Below are 26,859 nucleotides of genomic sequence, written 5' to 3'. Positions count from 1 at the left end.
CCGTCTGTCCGGACGTGCTTTCATTACTTCCTGCTGGCCTTGCTGATGTTAATTGAGAAAGGAGACGCGAGCTAAAGGTTATCTCATAGCTTGAGACCATCCATTATACAGCATCAAGCAGTGACACTGATTGACTCACTCACCGTCCCAGGAAGCCCAGCCAGACCTTTGCAACCCACAAAACAAAACAAGTCTACTGTTCCTTGCAAGCGCAGAAGTGTCAGTTCTGCAATCCTTGCTCACAGCAACAGCATGAGCTAACTTGCAATTTCTAAAGGTCAATTCCTTCTTCTGTATCTTGTCGAGTAGCACGGCTTTTCCTCACAACCCTGGTTATACATGTCAACCTTAACCAGAAAGAAACATTTCAAGAGAAGATACAGACACATCCACAGCCTCATTCTGTCTTTGCACATTCCCTAAGACTATCCAAATAGTATCTGTTGCACAGGGGGCTGCTAGGATGATACTGAGCCATTACAAAGATCAAGAATGCTGTCTTTTATTTAATGCCAAGGCTACAAGGTGGTGGTTTATACAACACCAAAACAGGAAGAGTGCTGCTCCAGGGTAGTTTGAACAGATAAATACAAAAAGAAAGTCCAGAAAGGATGGAGTAAGTCACTGAAAAAAATGAGTTGGTAAATACAGAAAAGGAGAAGAGGTGCTTCTAACATTACAAGAGAGGGTCAGTTTTCTTGTAAAAAGGAAAAACCTGCTCCTACGAATGGAAATTAAACTGGCATGATGAGCAGAGTGCTAAGAAATGTGGGCAGGTCACAGGAGAAAAAAAGGCAGCTGCAAGGACACAGCATGCAGTAAATTGCTGCAGATAACCTTACAGGAGCTTACAGTCAGTGCCGAGGAGTCAGAAGGCCTGCAGACAACGGTCTGGTTTCAGATATTTGCCTACATTGAAAAGAGGCAATGATAAAGATAGAAAAGTGGATTCCAGAGAGAACGGCCCAAATTTTTCCTCTCAGCTAGACAATATAAAGAAGCACCTACACAGCTATCAAGTACTACATTTCTAAAACTGGTCATTCACAGCTCCTGTCCTAAAGCCTCACACATCGGGCTCAGAAAGTCTATTCCAGCCAGTTCTACACAGCAAGGTTTGAAGAGAGGTCCAGTGATCCCAACACACTTCTGCCTCCGCAGCTACAGGGAAACGCACAGGACCAAATCTGATGGTCAGCTCCTCAGGATCGCTTTGTGGTGGGAGAATCCTGCCTGATGCAGACTCCCCGAAACACTCAACACCTACAACATGGAAACATAGAAACACAAGCAAGAAATTCCTGTCACCGTGATGTGAAGCATGAGCAACAGGGAGAAGAATCAACACACACCCAGGGGAAGAAGCCCTCACACATACTCCTGCAAAATAAAATAGGGCAACTACTAAGTCAGAAGCAGCCCTGGCTTGGGTTTGGGCTAGTTTCTCCCCTCAGCATTGTTGTCAGGTGAGTTATGAACAGACGGCTCAGTGCATGATTGGTTGCAATGAGATTTAATTAGAACAGCACAGCTGCTTTCATTTCCCCGTCCTACTTTTCTGTAATGCTGTCTCTTCTTCCAGCGTGGATTTAAGCAGTGAACTTCATGGCCCCTTCTGAGCTGCAATAGGAGTGGAGGGTATGTATCAACGGAGTGTCTGTCAGAGCGATCTGCAATTCTGCATCCATAGACCACCTAAATATGGGCCTGGCCCAGCTTCCCAAGCACAGAAGCAATATATTTCAAAAATCAAAAGATGCGATCTGAACCTTATGTCAGCTGTCACATTGCCAAGCAACAACATCCAAGTACCTTGTATTTTTCCACTTTAATAAAGACAAGTGAAAGGCAGCTTCCTCTCCTAACTTCAGATCCTTACGCTCTTCGGAGTCACGCTGAATTAAAGCCTACCGGGCTGCCCTGTTTCCCTGTGGTGGATGGTGGCGGAGGCAGGGAGCGACCCTGGAGAAGTAAAGCTCTCGCTCCCCCCCCCCGCGCTGAGGCGGCGCAGGGGGCTCAGCCCCGGCGCACGGTGGGGGGCTCCTCCGCCTGCCCGGGGGCTCCTCCGCCTGCCCGGGGGCTCCCTCCCGCCCGCAGCTCAGGCCCGGCCTGCCGAGCCGCCGGCTGAGGGGGCTTCGGCCGCCGCCAAGCCGCCCCGCGGCTGCTAACGCCAAGGCCGCGGGCTCGATCCCCGTACGGGCTACGCTGAGGGTTGGACTGGATGATCTCCAGAGGCCCCGTCCAACCTTACCATGCTACGGTTCTGTGAGCTGCACCCGAGCCCCGCCGCGCCGCGGCCCCCCGCCGGCACCAGCCCCCTCCCGCCTGACCTCCCCAACATGGCGCCGGGGGGAAGCCGCCGCTGCCGCCCTCGCCGGCGCTGTCGCAAGAAACGCCGCACGGCTTCGCCGCGCTTTACGGCAAGGCCGCAAAGGGCCGAGGCGGTGCGGCTGGGGCGCGCCGGCCGCCATGGACCGGAGGAAGAAGCCGCTGGACGTGGCCGCCTCCTCGGTGCGTGAGCGGGCCGGGCCGGGCCGCGCCGCGGGGAGGGAGGGCGGGAGGCCTGCGGGTGGCGTGGGGCGGCCGGGCGGGGCCGCGACGGCCGGGTCCGAGGGCGCTGTGGCGCCGGGCGAGGCCTCGGCTCGGCTCTCGCTGCGGGAGGAGCGCGGGCCGCGGGGACGGCGTGCCCCGAGCCCCTTCGCCCCCCGCGCGCCGTCTGTGGCTGAGCGGTCGCTGCCAAACGCTTTGTGCGTTTTCCCAGACCGACAGTTAGTTTAAGCTGTTGGGTGTTGTATATGAAGCCGGCGTTGATACGGGTGCTCAGAAAGAAAAAAAGCTGTAGTCTTTTGGACAAATATTAATAGCAAAGTCTCCTGCTTTCTTAGTTTAATATACGTCCGTGGAATTTGTCTTCTATAGGGCTCACGGGGAAAGCGGCACAAGACCTCTTCCGTAGTAGATATTTGACTGTAAGACGATACGCCTGCGAAGTGCTGTTTCTTAGTAACAGATGAGATGGGAATTGTCATAGACCGGAATGTTGCATCCATATTAAAAAAACAAACAAACAAAACCCCTAAATGCTGTGGGAAAGCATATACATTTTATGGACATAAACTTTTATCAATTGGTTCTTTTCTGAGGCTGAATTTTATTCGTTACCTAGTTGTTAGAGGTTTCCTTTTCAAATTAAGCATTGTAGTTATTTCAATAGTCCTTCTCTATTTATTTGCCTTTAAAAGGCTGGTAAAACTTATGTGAGATTATGTGTGTCCTATTTCCATCCACCCCAGGTGGTAAAGGATGAAGTATAACTTTGATTTTCCTTTTTTTTTCAATCCTTAATAGTAAATTGTTTTCTATGTTTTTCATATGTTGATTGCTGTAAACTTAAGAATGATGTTCCTGTTCCGATTACTGCTTTAAGTTGCTCATGAGAAATGCGATGAAATGCTCTTACAATTGTAAATTTTCAGATTGTTTTACTGGAAATATGCTTGTTGTTTTACTATAGTAACTGGTGTGCATGTACATAATGTATCTTGGTTACTTACTCATTTATTTTGCTGCTCATGTAGTTAGTAGACCTCAAAGCAGAACTCTTCCGAAAGCAAGAAGAATTCAAGAAAGAAAAGCTATTGAAAGATGCTGGCATCTCTGCAAAGCCCAAATCCTCTAATAAGGTAGAAATATTTTTCCATTGCTTTTTTTTAATTATTATTATTTCTCCTTAAACGAAGAAAGATTCAAATCATTAAAAAAAGTTTTCAGTACCATGTTTTTTTTCAAATGTAAAATTTTCGTGATGAGAAGGTTCTTTAAATTTCTGTCAGCTCGTTTCCGGATGACACTCCAGTGCACGGCTGAAAACTCACTTCATGCTTTTGCCCATCTAAAACATCTCCTAATCTATAGTCCCTGAGGAGCCACAGCCTTTGTAACTAAAGGGAAAGATGTTTCTTTTTCAATGTACTCCAAGATTTTACACTCTTCCTTAGAGGGTAGGAGGCTCTTACAGTGTCACTGAACTTCCTTGATAAATACTCTGCTATCTGTTCCTTTGTATTGTGTAGAATGATGACGAATACGTGATTTTCTCTCACATTTTAATCCTCATTGAATTTTGTCTTCTATTCATTGTGTAGCTCTCCAGTAGAAGAATGTTGTATCACTGCCATATTTGAAGAACATGCAGCTGTTTATATTTACATTATAACACTGTTATAATGTAAATAGCCAAATTGATTGAATGTTAGACCTTAAACTAAGAATAATAGAGAATATAAACTATTCATAGCTTTGTTATTACTTTAGTAATGGGAAAGATAAATGTTAGTAACTTTTTTTTTTATTTTAACAATTTCTTCTGCATAGTTTTTCCTTATTTTTGAGTGCTTCCTGCTTCTCAGCCTGTCCTTAACTATCATATTGTAATGCAATATATGCAATTTTAGCCCATACCTATTGCATTCTACAGTGCACTAGAAATAGTTTCAAACCAAGCATGCTTACGATATAATTTACCAGTCTTTCATAATTTATTTCCATAGTTTGCACTATGCAGTTGAAATCTTTATCATTATTCTTTTAATTTATTTTTATTTGTTTCTATTATAAAATTGTATCCCACAGAAACCAAGCATCTGGAACAAACAAAATGCAGGAGTTGCAAATCGATCTGAGAAAGATGTTGAGCAGAAGACGGAAGAGGACCAAACATTAGATAAATCAAGGTAATTCTTAGGCTGTGTAAGAAATGAAGGCTTTGCAGAGTATGTTATTTAACACTTAGAAAAGCATGTAAAATAAGTTTGAATGTACTGGGCCAGTAGTTCTCACTAGATCAACAGGGAAGATCAGCAATGACTCTGTGATTTTTACCAGTAACGTGCAAATTGCATCCCAGTGGTCTCATCCCAGCTTTTCACTCTGGAGTAAAATATCCACTCTTACAATATCATAACTATCTAAATATGTTAGGTAACTGGTTTTTGGAAGTCACCTTTGGAAGTAAAAGCTGGGGCAGAGATAGTCACCTCAGAATGTGAAGTTTCCTGGACTTCATAGAAAATGGCTCACTTTTTATTTGAAAGGTAAATAAGATTTGGCTCAGCCTCCAGGTTAGCTGTACAACAAAATACACATTGAAAATGTGAATTAACCTATTTGCTCATTGTCTGTAAACAGTTCCTACTTCGACCATTCCAGAAACTAGCTAAGGTTTTACTACTTCACTTTCTAAGAACAAGCATATCTCCATGTTATATCTTTGATGTTTTTTCAGTTACATAGAGGTAGATTATTTGTGACTTCATGTTCCTGCCCACCTGACAAATTGCACCAAAGATAAAGCCTGTAACTTCATTAAAACTGTTTTCACTAGTAGCTGTGGAACTGGATATCTGTTTGTCTTCAGAAATATCAGTTAATGTTCAAAGTCATAGCTGAGCTTCTATTAAACGTTTCAAGCACTACTGGTGCTTTCCTACTCCATTTATCCAAGGAAAAAACGGTCACTTTGAACTGTGTTTGGAATTAGCGAGATTACAGTGGGGTCTTTTGGGGGTGTTTTTTTTTTGATTTTTCTTTCTTCTCTTAGGAAGAAACTGGAAGAGAAAGCAAAGCTATATGAGAAAATGACAAAAGGCGATTTTCCAGGTAAACAAAGCTAGTCTAATGTGTAGTGTTTGGTTTTGTTTTTTTTCAATAAACTTGCTTCTAAAGGTCACTAAAAAATGCCCTTCCTGGGCATCTAGTAGTTGACAGTTGCTACACTATGAAGTTAGTCTGCTTGTTTTCTTACAGGAAGGAAGTTTTTTTGTTTTGTTTTGTTTTGTTTTGTTTGGAGGTATTTTACCAAGTGATTGGTGTGGCTTATTTTGCCACAGAAGGGAGTGAAAATTTTAAGTACTAGAAAACAAAAAGCATTACTTTCTGAAAAACAGCCTTTCTCAGTAAAGAACTGTAGACTTGTTTCATTTGGTCATTAAGTGGGTGAAATATACTGTGGGTTTTTTTCAGTACAGAACCTTAGAAAAAAGACAAAACTAATTTGTTGTTCATCATGTAGTCTTTGGATTTGGCTGCTGGTTTTCTATGCTTCCTTGTAATTCTTGGACCTTTATGAAGAGAAGAGGAGCAGGAGGGGAGTCTGGCTGGCCCATGTGTGAATGCAGCTAATAGGGTTAAAATCTAACTTGTCTATTTCTTCTTTCACAAATTCAGTCCCTTGTATGAAATAATTAATTGCAAAAAGACATTTGACTTTTATTTTAGTAATTTATAGTGTTTTCTCTACTAGTTTCTATCTTTGCCATATATGACCCCCCCACACTTTTCCCTCTTTTTGCTTAGTTGCTGTCAGCATACAAATATTAAGCATCAAATGGGTATTTTACTTGTTAAGTAACAAGTCGTATACTTCTGAAATGGTGAACAAGCAGGGAGCATTGTAGCACAAAGACTGCAAAGTTTTCTGTATTGGACACAAATGATTAATTGCTTTAAAAAACCCTGGAAACTTGTATTGAAAAACAGAGGTTATCCTTGTGGAATGTGCTTATAGTTCCAAGTTTGTTTGGCACAAAATGAGATTAAAGTATTCTCCAATAGCATGATCAAAGGCATTGCTGGCAGCTGAAGAGCTGATTGTGGCTATCTGATATTGATTTTATGTTCAGTTCTGTTCTTTTCATACCTATTCTGTAAGAATTGATTTTTCTGCTGTAGATGAAGAAACTGAGGATTTGTACCTTGTGGATTTCACTCAGAAGATCATAGACAGACAGCGAGAAGTACAAGAACTGTATCAGAGTGACGCTGCTAGAAAGGCTTTAGAAAAAGAGACAGATGATGAAGAAACTCAACCTGAAATGGAAATACCACCACCTGAGGATCCAGATGAAGAATGGTTGGTACTACTGAGTGTGCTGAATTGTTCTAATTTGTTTATTCACAATTGCAGGAGAGAATAATTCTATTGCCCAAAATACAGAGTAAGATTTTTTTCATTTGGCTAATATTATGCATCAGGAAGAGTGGGCCATGTTCTTTTATTTTGGCTCTTCAAAAAACATTCCTTTGTGTTCCTTCCCTTCCATGCAGGTAACACTGCAGTAGAACTTACACCCAGGATTTTAGAAATATCAGCCAGGGAAATGCACCAGAAGTGAGAATTACTGGAATATTCTCTCTTTATTTTCTTGCAGAGTTTATGGAATGTCTGATCTAGGCATCAGTACAGTTTTGCATGCTTTAGGGTCTTGCCTTGAAATGTACTTTAGCAAAATGATTGTTTAAATTGCATCTGGCCTCCCTTCCCTAATTGCATGTGACTTTTAAAAAAGGAGGTCACACAACAAAGACAACTCTTCATTTTAGAAGAGAGAAATTCTCCAACTGGAGAAGGAACGTGATTTTTTTTTTTGGTTCAGATTTTCTTCCACAATTTAATGGCAGCACTGCAAATTCCCTGTGAGAATTTTCTGTGACATTCCAGGTAGCTACTGGTTTTTCCTCTAGGAAGTAATTATGCAGCCAGTCTGGACTAAGCATCTTCCTTGCCAATTTGTGAAGAATGCTTATGTACTAGAGATTTTACTTCTGGTAATCATTTTAAAACAGCAGTAATCCATATGAAAAACAGCACTCTGGTTCTCCAGCCTTTTAGGCCAAGATAATATTTGCAGTTATTTTTTTAGAGTAAGTTGGGAGAGTGAATCTAGGTACCAGAAAACTGTTAGATTGGAAAGCTGGATAAACCTATTACTAGTATCTAACTGAAATCCAAGATGAAACTGTGAAGCAGAGATCCAGATTGGGGCTCGAACTGCTTTATGCTTTCATCACAGTTAACTGTTTGGAAATTTAAGCCGATATACTTTATCATTCGCATGCTACTTTTCAGTCATTGCCTGCATCTCACTTCAGTGACATGTAACTACTGTATGAGAAGCCCTGGGAGATTAAATCTTTTTTAAAAATGTTATTAATATATTATCAAACTCAGTGAGGCTTTACCCTAATGAGGATATTTGGGTGCTAAAACAATTGTTGCTAATTATTCTGCAGCCATATTTATCTTTTGTATAGAGACTGTAAACTATTGTTTTTTCTTCTGGTGTTAAATTATAATAAACAACAGACACTTATTAAGCTGTGAGTATCTTGAAAAATTATGTAAAAGCCCTAACATACTAAAAGTGCAGATCTTTAGAAGTTTGTATTTTGGGAACTGGATTTCCAGTCGTACCTTTTTCCCCGTCATATGAATTCTTCAAAAAGGGATAATTGACAGCTTGATGCTAAAGAACTCTCTAGCATTATTGGACAAGAACTACAGCTCTTTATCTGCTCTTTAACAACTGTAAATTAAGTGTTCAGTACTATAAAGAGTTGCATAAGAAGCACAGTATGTGCTTCAAAGGAACAGTTTGCTAGGATTTTCATCAGCCTTTGTTATGCCAGTTGAATGAACACTATCAGCCTGTTCTAAATTAGCTTTAGACTGGTAATTGAAATATATTATAGCAATTTAATATTTGAAAGAAGTCAATGCTGCATCATTATTTTCACCATGGGAAGCAAGTATTAGGCACAGTTTTATTGTGGTATGACAACTACATGACATTATAACTTTTAAATATTTTTTATGCCATCTTACTACCAAGATAAACAGTTGGCTAAAAGTGAGATTGAATAAAATAAGTCTGTGATAAATCTGTCATATGCCTTATTCAAAATGAATCTTTTTAACATGAGTCTGTAATTGAAAGCTAGAAGAAACTGTCACACACAAAGAGATTGAGATGCAATGAATACTGTTCAGACTGGGTTAAGTGTTCTGCAAATCTGCAAGTATTATTTCTCTGTGAAATGTCCTTTGCTTTCATTACAGGGTTGACTATGTGGATTCGTTAGGCCGATCTAGACGTTGTATGAAGAAGGACTTGCCAAGCCTACTCAAAATGGATCAGGAACTTCAAGGGAAAATGTGTGGTTGCTTTAACAAAAGTGCATGTTCCTCGCTTTATTTAGCATGCATATTTTTAATGGGAGAGAAGAGAGGCTATGCTGTATTATCCCACTCCCCATCCAGAACAGTTGAAGCTATTGCTTTCTCTAGTTTTACTTTAGACCACCTGCTGGTTACAACAGTTTGCCTTAAAAGTAAAAGGAGTAACTACAGTGAAATTATGTGCAACAGTGGTTTTATCAAAATTCTCTGTTGCAGATTCATATACTAGTTCAAGGCTTCTATTTGATTTCACCACGGCAGCTGACCATTTGAAATATGTAGTTAGTGTTTCTGTTTTAAATTGTGACAGATCAAAGGCCTTGGACATAAAATAAAATCCCAAATTAAATTTTTAATAAACTAATGAAGCACACATTTTAATGAAAATGCTGACTAAATCTAAAACCCAAGCAGACTATAGCTTGTACAGAGAAATTTTGGTAAGCTGACTTGGTAGTCTGTCAGGTATCTGATGCATCTTTTGAAACCGTACAGAAAAATGTTAAGAAATTGTGTCTTACTGTATCTTTCAAAAAACACCAGAAGAATGATTTCTGTTCTCTGTATTTTAAAAATAAGATAGAGAATATAGATGTTTTGAAATTGCAGTGTCTGCAATTATGGATATGGATATGGATGACAGTGTGCCAGCAAAACCTGCTTTAGCTAGACTAAGAGATGAAGGTGCTGCTGGTTTCCTTATGAAAAAAAAACTGTTTTCAGTGTTGGGTATTAATGTCTGGCCTAGGCTTTTAGGGTATACTATTGGCTAGATTTTTGTTATTTCAAATACCTGTCATTTTCGTATGTTAAATTTAAAATGTTTCTCTGCACAGTTGCTAGCTTTCCAACAGATGCTGATAAAAGTGAATACTTATCTCCCATTCTGTGTTTTGATAATGATTTCATAAAGCCTCTGAAAAAGATACAGTTTTATTTTTAAAGAGTCTTTTAACAACATATTTTATTAGTATCTTGCTTCAGAGGTAGTATTGTGTTTCTGTATTTGCTTTGAACCATACTCATCAGTGCTTCATCACCAGCTAGTGTCTAGAACAGTCTGTTTTTGTAAACACTGCAGCAGTGGATTAGACCCAATTGTACTTTCATTGTTTGATACCACGGAACCTATAAGTTTTGCTCTTTAATCCTTAATACTTTGGTTTTTGGTTTTTTTTTTCTGAGTTAGACAACTTCCTGATGGAAAGACTCTGTTATCTGAAGATATGAGAAGAGAACTTCAGAGGCAGCAGTGGGAAAAAGAGGAGGAAGAAGCCCTCAGGAAACCTATGGGACCCATACATTACGAAGACATTAGAGACAATGGTATGCTTTTGTATTTTGTTTCACTTATCTTCACAAAGAGGTTTTAGAGGAAACAAGGGAAAGTTGCTTCTTGTGCCTATTGACAAGCTTTAGGTACATGTTAAGCCACATTCGTAATAACGTTTTGAATTACACGTACATTAATCTAGAAGGATTCTTTTCCTCAAATTGTGTTTTTTCTCAAATGTATTTTTCAATTTTCATTCCTTTGTCCTGCTTTCACCTTAAGGATGCTTCACTTCATATATCATCTAAAACTAGCCTGTGTGGCATATGTCTTTGGGAGTAGTTCAGTGCATGAAAGCAGGCTGCATGATGCTTGTAGTTGCTGTGGATTGTAAAATGAGTGTAACACATTTATTGACTTACTTTCTTTTCAGAGGCCAGACAGCTTGGCGTTGGTTACTTTGCCTTTTCTCGTGACAAAGAACTTAGGCATAAACAAAGAGTAACACTGGATATGCTAAGAGAGCAGGTATGAGTTTAAAAAGCAAATTGACATACAAAGGCATTGAGTTGCAGTTGTCACTGTTTTTAGTTTGTCATACAAGTATTATGCTCAGTGATTCCTGTATCTGACCCCAAAGACTAGGACATCTTTTCCCCTGTTGAAACATGGTGCCTGATAATGATTGCTTTCAGTTCTTTATTGAAAGAAGATATGCAATTGATCATAATAACATAGGAAGGTTAATTCATGTTTTTCTTTGCTATTAAGACGCTTGATCAGAGAACTAAACGTGAACAGTTAAAAGAAAAAAGGAAGGCAGCTCTAGAAGCTAGACTGTCTAAACTTCGAGCACGGAAGGCTAAGAAGTTGAGGGAAGATGGATTAGACGAAGAGGCAGACCAGCTGGAGAGCAGAGGTATAGTTTGTTGTCGTCTTTAAGTAAAATATTTGCTATCTTAGCTTATGCTGAGCAAGTGGTCGCACTTTACTTGATTTAGATTTGGACACTTCAGTGTATTGGAATTATATATTCTATATATGCAATTAGTATGACCATTAAAATAGTAAGACTTCTTACAGCTGCATGTCGGTATAAAGTCATGCCAGAAATAGCTTAATGATGCAGGAAGAAATACATGATATGTTTTATTTGGATTATAATTCTTTTTGAATGCGTGCCTGACAGCAGGAATTATTCAGGTTGAAGTTAGAGCTGCTGACATTTTACTGTATTTTTTTCTTAAGATGAGCTGAGATTAAAAGAAACAATAATAAATTGGCTTTTATATCATCTAATACTCTTACAGTTTTAGAGCAGTCTGTAAGTTGGGCATTTGTAAACACTTGTAAAACTTAAAATAAGGGTAGGTGATGACTAAGGACCAGCTTCTGTGTTTAGATTGTTGTGTACACTCACCGGAGGGAAGACATTTGCTATTAATGCTATAACTTTGCATACTTAGGCAAAAAGACCCTATTTTGTGATGTGACTTTCTTGTGAGTACTTCAAAAGATGTAGTATATACAAACGGACATATTCCAGAGCTTTCTTATATCACAAAGGTGATGATCTTCAAGTGTAAGAGTCCCTGGCTAAATGAAATTGTGCTGTCTTTACTGCAGAGATAACTTGAGCATATATGGCTCAAATTTAACTTAGGTGTAGCCTGTCCTTTTTATACTTGTTCATGCCTAGGCCTGCAAACTCAAGTTCATTCCTACTTCCCTGAAGTCCTGTCAACACATACAAATGCTTCACTTGAATGTTACCTTAAAATTAATGCTGGAGCATAGGGAAGTTTTGATAAAAGCTTTTCTGAAGTTTACCTGTAGAAGGCCTACAGCCAGATGTTCAGGTTTTAGGATGATGAATTTGAGTTATAATCCCATCTCTGTGCAGTTTCCCTCATGATGCTACCCGTCACTTGTATTGCCTCTTTCCTGCTCTAAAATGTAGGTCATATTTAATTGTGTCAGAATTCTAAGGAAGTGGGTAAATGTGAAGTGTTTTGAAAATGAAGAATGGTAATGTGCCATTGCTAACTGTTCTTGCTGTTCAGAAGAATAGAAATACAAATTGTTTTCTCCAAGATTACTGATGTGGAGCTGCATGCTAATGTTCGTGTTTTTACCTAATTTTCTAGCTTCAATATAACACTCAACACGTTTTGGGGGGTGGAGAGGGACGGGGTTTCTTAGGCAACAGATTTTTAGCATTCTCTTTGGTACTACTAGAAGCTAATGAACTGTCCCTTCATAGATTTATTTCTCGATTATCTGGCTTATCCATTATCTCTTCTGAAATGATACAAAGTAACTAAATATATCCTTCATTTTATTATTAGAATGAAATTAGGTAACTACTGTAAGCTCTGTAAACACAAATAACTATTACTTGCATATTCCTCCTGTGACATTCAAATAGCAGATTTTGTGTTAGTAACAGAAATATCTCATTCCTTAAAGCAGGGGTTAAAGATGTTACTGGTCCAGCAGAAACCAAACCAGAAGCTCCGAGAGTTACTGCTGCAAGTAGGAAGGTAGAGGTCATCATCCAGGAGAGAAGAGACACAAAGCCTGGTGTGCCTTATGTTCGAGAGTGGGATAAAGGCAAAGGTAAGGAAACGCATATTCAGAAACTTTGTTTGGAAGTAGTGTGTACACAGCTGTCTTCATCCCTTTTTGATGACAAAGTGTGATAAGTCTGAAAAGTAATGAAACACTTTCTCCTTTTTAATTGATGACTATCTAGTGCCAAGTGCAGTGATTGACAATGCATGCCATAGTGCCATAATGTCCCCTAATTTTATCTTCTATGAGTTATTGCATTTCTGGATGATCCAGAGAGCTTGACAGAATGACAAATTTCATATTTCATGAAATTTACTATCTTTCAGTCTGATCTGTTCTTAATATATTACTGTAGTTCGTGCTACTTGATGGCAGAAGGAAGCACAGTGAAACAGGTACAGGAGGATAATAAAAAGTGATGCAAGCAGTGACCACTTCAGTGCCAGTGTCAATGTATCTAGGAGGTTTTCTGGAATAAATGGATTACAGGGAAGAACATGGAGGAGAAGCAAAGAGGTGGTTGGTATATAGAGAAGGGAGGTTTTTGCATGATTGTCAGGAGGGTCACATATATCATGAAATTAAATGCATGCAAGAGAACAGAAGATAAAGTATTGCTGGGACTTGTTGCAGATATTTTTTAAACTGAAAAACTCAGTGAGATGAGGAGCCATATTGTTGTGTTTACCTCACAGCTGAAATGTATTGCTAGCCCATTTAGATATACTACACCCTGTTTTTACCAAGTTATTAGATACACGGGAAAGTTGATAGTGGAATTCTTTTCATTTATATCAAAGAAAATCACTCTCTAAATCAGAAGGCTTAGTACTACTTCACCTCAGCACTACTAGAGGGAATAAGAATTACATAATTTGACCGTTCATTTTAAAGTGTTTGTCCAGAAATGCTCTTCAAAGAAAATGTTTTTTTGTCATTAGTGGAGTTAAGCCTCCAGTTTTCTCAGGCTCCATTTCTTGTCTGCTTGCACAAGTATCTGTGTTGATGCTCTGACAAGGAAGATGCTGCCAAGTGGGATAGCAAGTGATTGGTCTCCTCTAGATCCTTTCCAAATTCATTAACTCACTTTCAGCATTAATCTAAGCTCATACACGTTCTTCCTGTAGTCTGATGCCTGACTTCTAGGGAAAAGCAAGCACAGATTCCACCTTCTGTGGACTGCTATAGAAGCAGTGTTCCTCTTCTGTAGGAAACTTAGGTATTTTCAAATGCTTTCTAATTTTCACAGCCTTGTCTTTGTGTTCAGTTAATGAACATATTTGAGTGGAAGGGACGAAGTGGTCTCTGTTAAGCCTTTATCCTGCCGAAGCCTTTTTCCTATCCCTATGGAATCCTAATGTCTGACTTGGATACGCAGGCAGCAATGTACTACACAACAGAAGTTATCGTCCAGAAATGGAGGGTAGCTTGCTCTAAACTGTGAAGTAAAACCCCAGAGTTCATTACCTAAACTTAATGTAAGCATCTCAGCTATTATGAGAAGGGATAAACAGGACTCCATAATCCCTTAATGACTTCCTCTTTTCTATTTAATATTTTTACCAGAGCAATACAAGAACTCCCTTCCCTGGCTGGGGTTCTGTTTTGCTACATTAGATGAATGTGTAGCTCTACTCTATTGAAAGTTTGTACTTCAGTTCTTACAGAAATCTTGGAAGAACTGAATAGTGAAAACATTCCTTTCAGAAAGTAAAGTCTGGGGACATCTTTGAAAGTATGGTGATTTTGAGTTGTCATCCCATTGCAGTATTTCAGAATTATATTTATCATGCCATAGCAACTAGAATACCTACATCTCTGCAGAAATGAAGAAGTTACTGGTTTTTCCATATGCCCACTAAAAGCACAACCCATTGTAATACTGAGAAAATCTCCTAATCTCCATGTTCTAGTAGCTATGCTCTTAGTGCTCTGATTAGCAGTTTTTTGTAACAAGTGACCAGGTTGCTAAAGGATCTTAAAGTGACTAAGATGGGTTATTTAGAGGATGATGGTTATCTTTAATGCTCAGTGGTTTGGTTTCTGTTGAATAGAGAAAATGGACTATCAGCTTAGCTAACAAGTAGCCCTAGATGGGAAAGTAACTTCAAAACTTCAAATGGCTTTAAGCAGCTGCATCTTCCCCGCTTGCTAATTCTCTTGTGACCTCCGTTCTGACTGATCTTTAGATGCTGAAGTCTGTGTTCAAACTACCATTTCCTTGTTTTTAACAGAACTGATTTTTGGACAATGGTCAAAGAAACAAGCAGAACTCAGAGATGAGCGAGATCCAGAATTTGCACCACCTTCTGATTACTTCATGGGACAAAAGAAAGCTGATAATTACAGCCAGAATTCGAACAGTCCGGAAGGCTCCCCTGAAAAACTGGAACAAGAGACAGCACAAAACCAACAGCTGCCATCACAGCAGGCCAATGAGAGCAGCACTGAAGACGTGCCACCATCAACCCAGGCTTACAGCAATGACACTCAAGACGTGTCTGCATCAGTAGAGGCCTGTGGCAGTGACACTCAAGATGCGTCGCCATCCGAGGAGGCTGATAGCTGTGACACTGAAGACGAGCTGCTGTCAGCGCAGGCTTACGCCTGCGATGCTCAAGACATGCCGCCCTCAATGCAGGCTTACGGCTACGGAGCTCAAGATGTGCTGCCGTCAATGCAGGCTTATGGCTACGGAGCTCACGCGGTGCCAATGCAGGCTTACGGCTATGGCGCTCAGGGCATGCTGCCACCAATGCAAGCCTACTGCTATGGCGCTCAGGGCATGCTGCCCTCAATGCAGGCTTATGGCTACGGTTACGGTGCTCAAGATGTGCTGCCACCAATGCAGGCATACAGCTGCAACACTCAAGACGTACCACCTTCAGCACAGACCTGCAGCAGCAGCACTGAAAATCAAGAACCACTTTACCAAAGTTTAGATGATATGCTGTCATATTACAGACAAGTGACTTGAACTGAGCAAAAGTACAAGCAAGAATCATAATTTAAAGGACTGAAGTAGAATTATGTTCTAAGCACGGCTAATATTTTCCCACATCTGGGATAGATAAGTTTCTGTAAGGAGATCTGAAATAAATCTTCTGCAGACCTATCCTATTTTACATCATAGCTATGCATTTGCCCCCTCAATCTTTTTACTCTTTACTAAACTTCTATGATTTTGTGTCAGCACATATTTAATTTAACACATACTTAATGTTTATTCTATGTCATTTATATCTGAACTTTATTAGTTGGTTTCTCTCAAAAATATGAACTCTTATTTTACTTTGTCACTCCTCTTCCCCCCTCCCCCCAAGCTATCCTCCATTAGCTAGCCCCAGCTATACCCTGCAAGTTCAGTGGTACCTGTAGAAGTAGTATTGAAATGTCAGGCCTTCTGCTGCTGAATACAAAGAGTTTTAAGACATTTATTACATACTGAATCTACTGACTTTATGGACAGGAAATGCAGAATGCTGTCTAGTGAACAGGTATGGCACGTAGCTCACATGGTCACAGTGCCTTCTGCATTGCTGAGATCTGTATATAACTTGTAATTCTGTGAAGCAGATAAGAGTTGAAGAGATACTGCAGAAATCGGTAAATAATGGTGGTTAGACCGAGCATAAACACTTCACTAAAGTAGAAGCCTTCACACCTGAAATTACCATCCTACTGGCTTAGAAAATGCTTTCATAATTCTCAAAGTGCATTTTTGTTGTATCACTGTTGCATTTTTAGTTTATTTAATTCTTTTTTCTGAAAACTGACTTGCAATGATTATCTGTAAAATAGGCTGTCATTTACCAAACAAGCTTCTCTTTCAGTATCTTAAATCAGTTAAATGATAGGATTATGTATTTACTGTTTTGGAGGTGAAGGTTTTGATTTCTGAAGGCAATTTAGATATTGCCATTTGTATTTTAAAAGCTCATAAAAAGATAAACACTAGAGAAGTGGGCTGGAATGGACAATTTCATAATTATGTGTAAGGTTCAATGACGATGATACTGTCAGTTGTGAATTGGCCAAGGTGACAGACAACATGCTACTTCTGTGTGCTTCAGTGGGATCTCAAGCTGCTTTGCAAAGCTTGGTGTATAGCAGTGTCTCTACTACTAGGAAACCACACTCAGCTAAACTGAGACCTCTTCAAGGTCACTGAACAAACTTAGCAGCATGCAGAATACATCTACTATCCCCAGACTCTGTTTTAACCTTGGCTAGTAAACACGCTTGTTTTTCCTCATTCCTGCCTTGCTGGCTTTTGCAGGGAATTTATTGGGCAGGAATAACACCCCCGAAGAACACTAGTCATACCATTTTAAAGCAACAACATACTCCCTTCGATGTTGATCATGTAACAAATTGCTAAGAGATAGGAGCTTTATGATAACTTTGGGTTTATATGCCTCTATCAGACCTAGAAATTGAGGGATAGTATGGTGCAGTTGCAGGTTATGTCCAGTTGACGTGCACAAGTTTAGCAACACTGCATTGTTTTTACTGCTGCTAGCACTGACTTGAACTCCACTGCTGAACACTGAGTTAAGATTATTATTTCTTCCCTTCCCTCTATATCTTCAGTGTGGATAAAGAGCTTGAAAATAATCATTGAATGCTTAATGACTGAAAGGAAGAGGATGGTGTTACAAATCCATCTGTTTCTACCAAATGTGACAGCATCAATGCCCAGATTTTTTTTTTTTTTTTTTTTTTTTCCATTGAACAGGTACAATCTCAGATTAGTCCATATCCACGAGGTGGCAGTCTGATCTCATGAATTTGCTAGAAGCAATTCTGCTGGTAGATACCTCTTTGCTGCTATTTCACAGTAACACTGAAGTAGTCTCTGAATCTGATCCGAGGAGGAACTTTTCAAATGCTGTGTCACCCCACGTTTAGAGTTTAAAATAGTTGCTTTGCTACATCAGCTTCGTCCTGGAAGGTATGAGGTCATCAGAAGACAGTTTCTAAACCTAAGTGCTAAATTTAAGAGTTATATGCAGAAACTCTACTGCTTCCTTAGCGTAGCAGAGTAAGTTACCAAGCAGCCTACTACCAAATTTGGTTGCAGTGTGCAGCCTTCCCATCTCACTGCTAAGACTGTACGGGTTCAGAAGATGGATGTTCTCACATGTAAGCTCTCTGAGATGTGGGGGCAGGTTTAGCTCAGTTGGTTAGTGTGGTGTTGCTAATGCCAAAGTTGTGGGGTTCAGTCCCCGTATGGGCTATGCTGAGGGTTGGACTAGATGATCCCTAGAGGTCCCTTCCAACCTTACCATTCTCTGATTCTATGATCAATTGAGCATGGCTGGAAGATGTCGAAGGCTGGAAGACATCTAACATGCTGACAGAGGTGACTTCACTGTGACTGTCATTTTTGAACTGTTTAATTAGGGTAGCCTGGTTGTTAACGCACTAGCCTAGGAAATAAACGACCTAATTCAGATTCCCACTGTCAGTTTGGGAAAGCCATGTTCCAGTGATGCACCCCTTGTGCCTGTGAGTGATGAGTAAGTTTGGAGTCATTAAAAAAATGGCTTTGCTCTATGTTGGAACAAACATCCTGGAATAAACATCTAAGATTTCACTTTTAACAAGCAGTTACAATGTGTGAAGCAGGCAAGAGTTGGTTTCCAGATTAGAAACACTGTTGATATGCTTTTTTTAAAGCAGGTAATGCTGTTCAGTAATACTTTTTAAAAATCTATTGAAAAAACAATCCATTTTGATCAGAGATGCTTAACTAACCTATAATTAAATTTCATAGTAATAAAGAATTTATTACTGTAATTTCTCCTACAAATAGATATGATCAGAGTGAATGTTTCTGCTGTTTGAAAGAAATTGGAAAAAAAAGATGAAAAATCTTTAAAATCTTTCTCTACTGATGTTTGAGTATTGTTCTGCATCTTTGAACGTTGTAACTAAGATGGAGATTGAGCTGCTCAAGGTCACACAGGGATGATTAGTCGTGGCTCAGCTAGACCCAGGAGCTCCATGCTCAGACTGCTGCTGTATCTCTGTCAAATTGAGACCCTCTTCTAATTTTTTGTTTGCTTAAGTCAACCCTAGGAGGAAGAATCAACCGGAGCATAAAAGCATGAGACCTTCCGTAGCGCATTTTGCAGTTCCAGGCAGCACAGTTTGAGCACGTGGGTGCGGGTGCTCCTTGCCACAGAGCCGAGAAAGGGCAGTTCTGGGCTCTTGGCGTATGTGGCCGTTTGGGTTCTGGGATGTCAGATGCAGAGACGACAGCCTGTTCCTGCTAATAACAGTCAAAGCATAGTGGCTGCCTGGTTTAGCTGTTCACGAGGTCTTTTTGTTCAGGATTAGGCTGCAGGTAATGCTCTGGAAGGTGAAACATTTTAAACATTTAAACATTAAAGTACCCAATGGTACTTTTCAGGGAAAAGGAACTCTCTAATCTGTTGAGGATTTCCATTTTTCAGTGGTTTATTTTTGTCTTTGCTTACAGAGGTATAGAATAATCCTGTTTAACAATCTATTATATTGTATGTAATGTTCTCTGCAAATCTACTGTGGAATAAATAGAACTGGAGCAAAGACGCATCCTGAATGAATATGCAGCTACATTTAAGAAACAAAACCTAGTAATATATACATACATACATATATATACATACACACACACACCCCTTACATGTACAGGCTGTCAAGAGGCTGGGTTATTTTAGAAGGCAAGACAAAGAGCAATGATATATTTAGAAGTGCTGAACTGATTTTTCTCAGTACAGTTTAACTGCATATCTGTCGCTGCTTTTGAGCTTTCCAGTGAGCTTGCATAGTTAGGAATCAAATATACTGTGCACATGTAGTAAATGGTGTCTATCCAGGGAATACGATCCTCACTGCACCTGCACTCTGCCACTGATCCATTAGGATCCTAATTAGGCTTCATCCAACTCCCTCTGAAGTTGATAAGAGACCTTTTCTCTCCCTCCTATCCCCTGCTCTCTCCACTCCAGGCACCCACACTCCATTATTTTCTCTTCTGTTAGATTTCCATTCTTATAATCCCCCACTCCACTCGTCTTCTACCTACATCTCCCCAAATGTGGAAAAATATTTGCAAAACCAATTGAAAATGAGCAAATTCCTTCCTGGAACAATTAAATATTCATAATTAAACTTTCCTTGCCTGTCCTTCAGGGAGTTCACAGCCTGCTAAAAAGCCGGGCTGCTAAGGGACTTGACAGCCTTGTCTGAGTTGCTGCTGAATTCTCTGCTCCCTGTTGCAGGAAATACCTTTCTGATACCTTTCTTAAAAGCATCTTGGCTGCTGTTCAGTCTGTAGTTGCTTCACAAGAGCTTGCATTCAGTTTGACCTTTTGACTGAACTGAGTATTAAGAATTTAAAACTCCCACTTCAATATTTCATATTATTTTTCTAGTTTAAAAGACCATTCATCACCTTTCATCCAGTCTGAACCTTTTTAATACAGAATATTAAATACAAATGGCTCATTTGGAGACCTTTTCATTCCCTTTTTTATTCTGCTTCTTGCTCTTCACTTGGTTAATGAAAGCAGTTGCTGCTGGGTTAGGCTTGAAGATGCCAGTGAATTACGCTCTTCTAGCACAGGCTTCCCCAGGGGGAGAGAGAGCTGGTGCTCAGAGTTTTTGTTCAATTTTCTTTAACATAGTTGTTTAGTAGTAATTTTACAAGCTCCTCATCTCATTACAAAGGTCTGAGAAGGTTTTTGGAAGTACTTACAGCTGTGATCTGGTATTTGCTGCTTTGCAAAACTCCTCTATAACAGCAATGCCTGAGAGTCAAGCAGGAACGCTACATATGATTGTTAATGCTAGATGAAGAAAATTATGTTTGTTTTCTGCACAAAATGACTTTGACTGAATTAGGTATCCTAGCCTTAGAATAAGATGGAAAAAGGAGAAAAACAATGTTGCCCTGGAAAATAAATGTGTTCGTGGGTTTTTTTTTTTTGAGACAGCAGGAAGCAGTCTTTGTTGTAAAATGGTTACTCTTTCTCTGTGAAGTTTTGCTTAAAATGAAAAAATGCTTAGAAAAAATTTGCAATTTTTGGTGGAAAAACAGCTTTCATAGCTGAAAATCTTCAAAGATGTTTTGTTATTGCTGTTTTCTTCAGAGGAAAATTTCACATTTTTGGAAGAAAAGCATCTGTATACTTTCTATTTAAAGATGTTAAAGGAATTTTTACAGTTGAAGAAAGTCTGCCATAGATTTGACAGCAAAGTAGATGGTGTCTCTGGACACAGTATCTTTACAAAATCCCTGGAACACAAAGGCTTTATAGATTCCTAGATGTGGGTACCATGTTTCCATAGCATTTTTGCATCATTCATTAATGTAGGTGTGAATTGTGAGGAAAATTTCAACAAAATTTCCTAGTTATTAAAAAAAAACTTCCCCATTTGGCAATACTACTAAAAGTTGATAAGAAGCACAGCTAAAATAGTGGACCTTCCACCGTGCCCTGAACTTTATCCAAGTCTGCTTCCAGCAAACAGCTCACTGAGTGGGTTGGGGTCCTGTGATAAGGCACGTGCTATTCCAAGGAATTCCTCCACTTCTTTAAGTACATTGATCCAAATTAACGGATTTGGGGAGGAACGGGAGTGTATGTGGCTGCTGTAAGGGACTAAAGTGAAAGGTGCCTGTAACAGACCTTTGACTAAAATGATAAAAATGTGGCAACACCAAGAGAGAGCATCTCAGAAAGCCTTTGTATGTGAGTGCTGGTCACACTTGACAGTGCGTGCATGATACCTGTCTGGAAAGATAGCTGTTTGCAAGTTCCCTTTGTGCTGCCTAGAAAAATGCATCACCCTTCTCCTTAATGGTGCTCCAAAGCTGGCTCTCCTGGGTTCCTTTATAGGTGGAAGCCAGGCATGTGTTATTATTCCTTCAGAGCCTGCTGCGTGGATTTTTAACTTCCTCCTGTTGTGCAGTGGGACTGCAGGAGGGAGGCTCAGGAATCTCTTTTCGAGAGCTGTTAGGTACTAACGGCTCCTCTTGTCCTCTGGGAGATCTGGACAGAAATCTGGGAGCTCTGTCTCAGCAAAGAAGGCTCTGGGGATATAACTTAATACTTAATTTTGAGTCCTAACAAGCATGCTCAGAGGCAGTGGTGTAAGTGGAGCACAGCATTGTAAATGATACCATAGGGCGCTTTTACTGTGATGGTGAACATTCATAGAACCAGACAAGTTAAAATAAGTTACAAAACAGAAGAGCACTTTTCATTGAAAATTTAAATTTTTTTTAAATAGAAAAACTAAAAATACTTACAAACAGGACTGTAGTGTCTGTCATATATCAATGCAATGAGAAAAGGTTATAAGAGTGTATTGCAGGTAATAGTGTTTCCTTTTTTTGAAGCACCTTCTCTGAGCCCAGAGCAAAAGGTCACTGCAAACCTTACTTAGTGATTTTAGTAGTTTCCTATTGTATACTCTGTTAGAATAACAAATGGTCTGGATGCTGCATGCTGTACATAAGAGAAGAGGTAAATATGAATGGCATAAGCAAGGGACCAGGGCTGGGGAGTGGGCAGCGATGGAAGGGAAGAGCACGTGGTGGGTACAATGCAGGCCACAACCGAGACAGAAAACGTCTTCAGGGAGCTGAGCCGGAAGGTGGCAGGAGCAGGCAGAGCAGAACTGGGCTGCTGGGTGGTGAACGTGCCATTGCTGTAGCCGGAGCGTTTGGCAAAGTTCTTTATTATTGCTTGCTCTCATGAACATTGTGTCTTAAAGCCTGTCCTTTTCCTCACCCCTCCTGTGCCCAGCTGTCTAGTTGCCTAGCTAATGGATCCTCAAAGAGTTGTCACAGACAAAAAAGGTCTTCAACAAAGCACACTTCTCATTCTTTAAAATTTCAAGTATTTGATATTCCAAAGGGTAGGAGAGCTGGAGCATAGAATACTCTCACAAGATGCACAATGGTTTGCATAGTGCTGTGCTGCACTGTTTAAGTCACTGACCCAGTTTTAAGTTCATCTGTTAAATCCAGTGGTGGCAGCTCAATTTTGATTTGAATATTTTTATTCCTTTTCTTCTACTTTTGCTCCGGTTAGGGAAATAATTTAAAAATTACAAAGACTGTAGTAGTAAAACATTCAAAAGAGAAAAGTTGTGAAATAGTTTTCTAGATATGTTTTATTGCTAAAGCTGGGACTATGGCTTTAATAGAAAAGCAGATGGGAAGACCTTTTTACTTCCAACGAGCTGAGATTTTCAAAAGATCCTACGAGACAAAACGTGAATACTTCTAAACGTTTTCTAAGGAAATTTATCATTTGAATCTCAGACTTGTCTCTAAAGCCTCCATCCAAATTAAGTTTTGATTTATTAAACTCGTGCTGCCTGACTAGATTAAAACATCCAAAATTCTCACAAACCAAACGCTTCATTGGCTTTTGGCTTTCACTCTGATGACTACAGAGATGACACCAAGCGTTCTTTCAACGGTGAATTGCCCTGAGCCTTTAATTTATTTCCATTCAGTCCATTTCATTCCATTCACACATAGCATGTGACTATCTGGAATCTCTACAGGAACAGGACCAAACAAAGTGTCCACTTGTGAGAGAAATCACAGTTCTGTGGAGCTGTGGACAGCTCTTAACGCCTGCTCCTGCAGGGGTTCCCCATTCGCTTCATCTCCTTAGGCAAAATTGTGAATTTGACATGGTTCATACTTTTTCATTGAAACCATGTGAAAAATATGATTTTCTGCACATTTGGGGCATAGAAGAACTGACAATGTTTGACAAACCGACTCTTCCTCATTCCCACTAGTCTCAAACTCCAACAAAATTTATTAGATGTACTTCAAAGACCTTGCCAGTTGTCAGGTGAAGAAACAGGTACAAAACTCTTTGACTATCACATACCAAGAAAACAGAATAGGAAAACAAGCATCTAATTAACCATTTCTCTCCTCAGATAAACGAACAACTAAAACTAAAATTATTTAACAAAAACTACATTATTCTTTCTTTTAGTACTTTACCAGACTAACCTGGTTTTTACAAGAGTTGAATGTTCTCACCTGCCCAAAGTTGACTAAAGGGTAAAGATGCAAAGAGAAGTCAATTAACCAACCATGTGGTGTGGACTATAGCTCAGGATATTACTGTTTTGCCTGTTCCAGCTGGGCTGTATTTACTTAACAGAGTTAAATAGGCTGAATTGAATGCAAAATCTGTTTGTTCAGTGGGAATTTAAAAACTTGGTGTTTATTTAAAAACTTAATGTTTATCTATTCAGTGCTCTGAGGCTTTTCAAAAGCTCTTCTCCCTATAGGACAGAGAGCCACATTAGTGCATTATCCCTTCTTCTAAGTACTGTGTGGACCTGGAGAGGTAAATGAATTTGTAAACTTAGCTCTAGCAGTGCACTTTTCAGGTACTGCTAAACTACATGATATTTAGGAGGAATATTGTGCACATTTGCAGCTGAGATTTCAGGCAGGGTTGTAGTGGATGGTGCCATGATACGTAACTATAATGCCTCATTGTAGTGTCCAGTTCAGAGCCATTTGCAATTTAAGAGGAAATTTAAGAGCAGAAATTAATAATAGATACTTTTATGCCTTCTTCTAATCTAAAAGTTCAGGTCCCCTGCCTGAAAGGGGAAAGAAACATCTCAAGGAAATTACCTCTATTTGTAATTTTAGCCTACTTTTCATCTAGCACTCAGTCCAAAGGCTTTCACTTACCTTGTCTTTGATGTTTATGCTGTCAGGACAACTGTGATTCTCACTTGTTCCTGAATTCTCACATCTTCCCGAGTTCTTCACTGTTTCTTTAGTTTCTCTTTCTCTCTCAAACATTTGCACCCAAAATGGGAGTTTCTCCAATCAGTGCTTCCTTTTGGGCACTGGGATCCAATTTCTACTTGGCTTTGCTTCTAAAAGTCCCTGCATACATTATTTTGAATACGAAACAGTTGGCTATAACCACCAAACATTTTTATGGAGGCTTAATCCAAGTCATAATACCACAAATCCAAAAGTTTTCATTAAAAAAGCTGTTTTCTGTCAATCTCCATGTCTGCCTGCACTTCATCAGGAGCAGAAGAGAGTAGCTGAGCAACATTCAACACCATCAGTGACTAAATGCAAAATTTACTACACTTGTGCATTACTGAAATCCACATTTTCAAAAAATATGAATGATTTTAAATGTAAATAAACAATGCAACCTGACTGAAGTAGGCCTTGCCCCACTCGTCCATTTTAAATTGGTTCCCAAAGCTCATGTTGACATTTAGAGGGTAGCCCCCTGCAGCTGCATTCAAACCTGCCTTAAGACAACCTTGTCCTTTAAGAGCTCATTCCCAGGTTTTCCAAAGGCTGCCTTCAAAGGCTGTTTGGCATATATTTTAACCACACGGTATTAATTGGGCCAGTCTTCACATGTAGAATTCATCAGTGTTCCAGCAGTCATTTTTGGGGTTTAGTGCTTCACTTTTAACATACAGACAAAATAAGGTCTATTCATCATAAAGAGGGAAAGCTGTCAGGTTAGAAATCAAGTAACACGTGGAAAGCTATTTCTTCTTTGTTAACACACAGCTTCACTTTTAGTGTTACAGTACAGTGAATGTGGGGCTTCCAGGAAATGTTTACTTGCTAGGAGCAGCATTTTCACAGGTCCTGGACTCAGGGATGGGGAGAATCATTAAGCCAGTTGTATTAGTGGGGGCTTTGCACAGCTTGTGCACATCTTGGGATGGATTGCAGCATCTAATGTGCTTTTAAACCTTTGAATCTGGTGTGCTCTGAATACAGTCTGGATTTTCTTCTTATGCTAGGCTATACAGTTGTTACGACATTTAAAAACTTTGTGTTTGTTTCAGGTGGGAGGCTGTCCAAATTAAAACCCCATAAACCGAGTCAAGTGAATAGATACCTCCTCACAACTGCAGTGGCAATTTTGTAATCATTCATGTGTTTTTATACATCATAGGACATCTTGAAGGTTGCAAACTTCCTCTTAAAACAGCATTTGAAACGATTTTCCTCTCCTTGGTAACTCTACTTTGTTCTTGATGGCTTGCTCAGTTTCCCCAAGCACTTTCTGGCAGTGGTGCTCGCCTGCGCTTCCCAGTCAGAGGTGGCACAGAATGTATTTTGTGGCACAGCCTCCAGCATTTCGCTCGTGTGTAAGCTGAACAGCTTCTAAGAAGCTTTGAGATTCCTGAGGTTGAAATGTCTATACGAATGCCTGAGGGCACTCTGCTTTAGTTACTCCCTTCTGTTTGTTTAAAAATACCAAGAGATCACTTACATCCCTCCCAGATGGTCTGTGTTTATATATCTGGTTTGTATTTATAGCCAGGGAAACTCTCGATGGAGCAGGCAGGGTGTCTGACAGTGCACCACCCTCCCCACCCTTGTTCACGACATGTGTGCCCCTGGTGATCACTGAGCACGGAATCCACTTGATCACTTCACAAGGAGGCGAACATCCTCTGGGTACTTCTGTGGCCGCTTCGCCTTGAAGAGAGGCCGCGGCAGAGCAGCGCCTTGGCTGCTCCTGCTTTCGTGACCCGAACCAGGGCCACCACACGGCACCTTCTCCGGGAAGAGCCAACTGCCCCCACAACGGATACTAAAATAATTTAATTTGTGTAAGTTGCAGGACATTCAAGGTACACCAGCCATGGGCTTCCCCACCACGCGGGGCTGGACTAGGTGATCTCCGGAAGCCCATTCCGAGCTCAGCCACCCCGCGGCTCTGTGGAGCGCTCACGTCGCCCAGCCGAGGCGAGGCGCGCCGCGCAAACGCCTCGCGGCGGCTCCGGGCACTGCGCATCCGCCGCCGTGAGGCGAGGCGCGCCGCGCAAACGCCTCGCGGCGGCTCCGGGCACTGCGCATGCGCCGCCGTGAGCCAAGGCGCGCCGCGCAAACGCCTCGCGGCGGCGCGGTACCTCCGGGCACCGCGCATGCGCCTCCGCCAGGCGCAGCGATCCC

At 40.3% G+C, this 26,859-nt stretch overlaps 1 protein-coding gene and 1 long non-coding RNA gene across 3 annotated transcripts; one reads left to right on the top strand and one right to left on the bottom strand.

Moving 5' to 3' along the window:
• Positions 1-488: 488 nt before the first annotated feature.
• Positions 489-2,313, bottom strand: LOC146600444 (uncharacterized). The gene is made up of 2 exons (XR_014898125.1): positions 1,813-2,313; positions 489-1,263 (listed from the first exon to the last, which is right to left on the bottom strand). It is a non-coding gene; the product is annotated as an uncharacterized LOC146600444 (long non-coding RNA).
• A 113-nt stretch (positions 2,314-2,426) lies between these two features.
• Positions 2,427-15,995, top strand: CCDC174 (coiled-coil domain containing 174). Of its 2 annotated transcripts, none has more exons than XM_085324024.1 (11): positions 2,427-2,511; positions 3,579-3,683; positions 4,633-4,733; positions 5,600-5,658; positions 6,730-6,910; positions 8,897-8,992; positions 10,206-10,342; positions 10,723-10,817; positions 11,061-11,208; positions 12,759-12,908; positions 15,098-15,995. In XM_085324024.1, exons 1-11 carry the CDS (start codon positions 2,470-2,472, stop codon positions 15,838-15,840), a joined length of 1,857 nt encoding a protein of 618 aa, XP_085180150.1. In that variant the 5' UTR covers positions 2,427-2,469; the 3' UTR covers positions 15,841-15,995. The 2 variants fall into 2 exon arrangements, with proteins under 2 accessions (XP_085180150.1, XP_085180141.1); XM_085324015.1 differs by having other exon boundaries at positions 2,438-2,511; positions 12,762-12,908.
• Positions 15,996-26,859: the final 10,864 nt, after the last annotated feature.

Source organism: Rhea americana, unplaced genomic scaffold, assembly GCF_003343005.1.
Source record: "Rhea americana isolate MKP2758 unplaced genomic scaffold, rheAme1 scaffold_120, whole genome shotgun sequence".
NCBI classification, from domain to species: domain Eukaryota; kingdom Metazoa; phylum Chordata; class Aves; order Rheiformes; family Rheidae; genus Rhea; species Rhea americana.
Note: the sequence above shows the minus strand (reverse complement) of the source record. Positions and strands in the feature narration are given on the sequence as shown.

What these genes read in the sequence shown, in the direction of transcription:
- CCDC174 (XM_085324024.1), top strand. Translation starts at nt 2,470, where the DNA reads ATGGACCGGAGGAAGAAGCCGCTGGACGTGGCCGCCTCCTCG. An exon ending in AGCCCAAATCCTCTAATAAG is followed by an intron (nt 3,684 to 4,632) that starts GTAGAAATATTT and finishes TGTATCCCACAG; the next exon opens with AAACCAAGCATCTGGAACAA. An exon ending in AGAGTGGGATAAAGGCAAAG is followed by an intron (nt 12,909 to 15,097) that starts GTAAGGAAACGC and finishes TGTTTTTAACAG; the next exon opens with AACTGATTTTTGGACAATGG.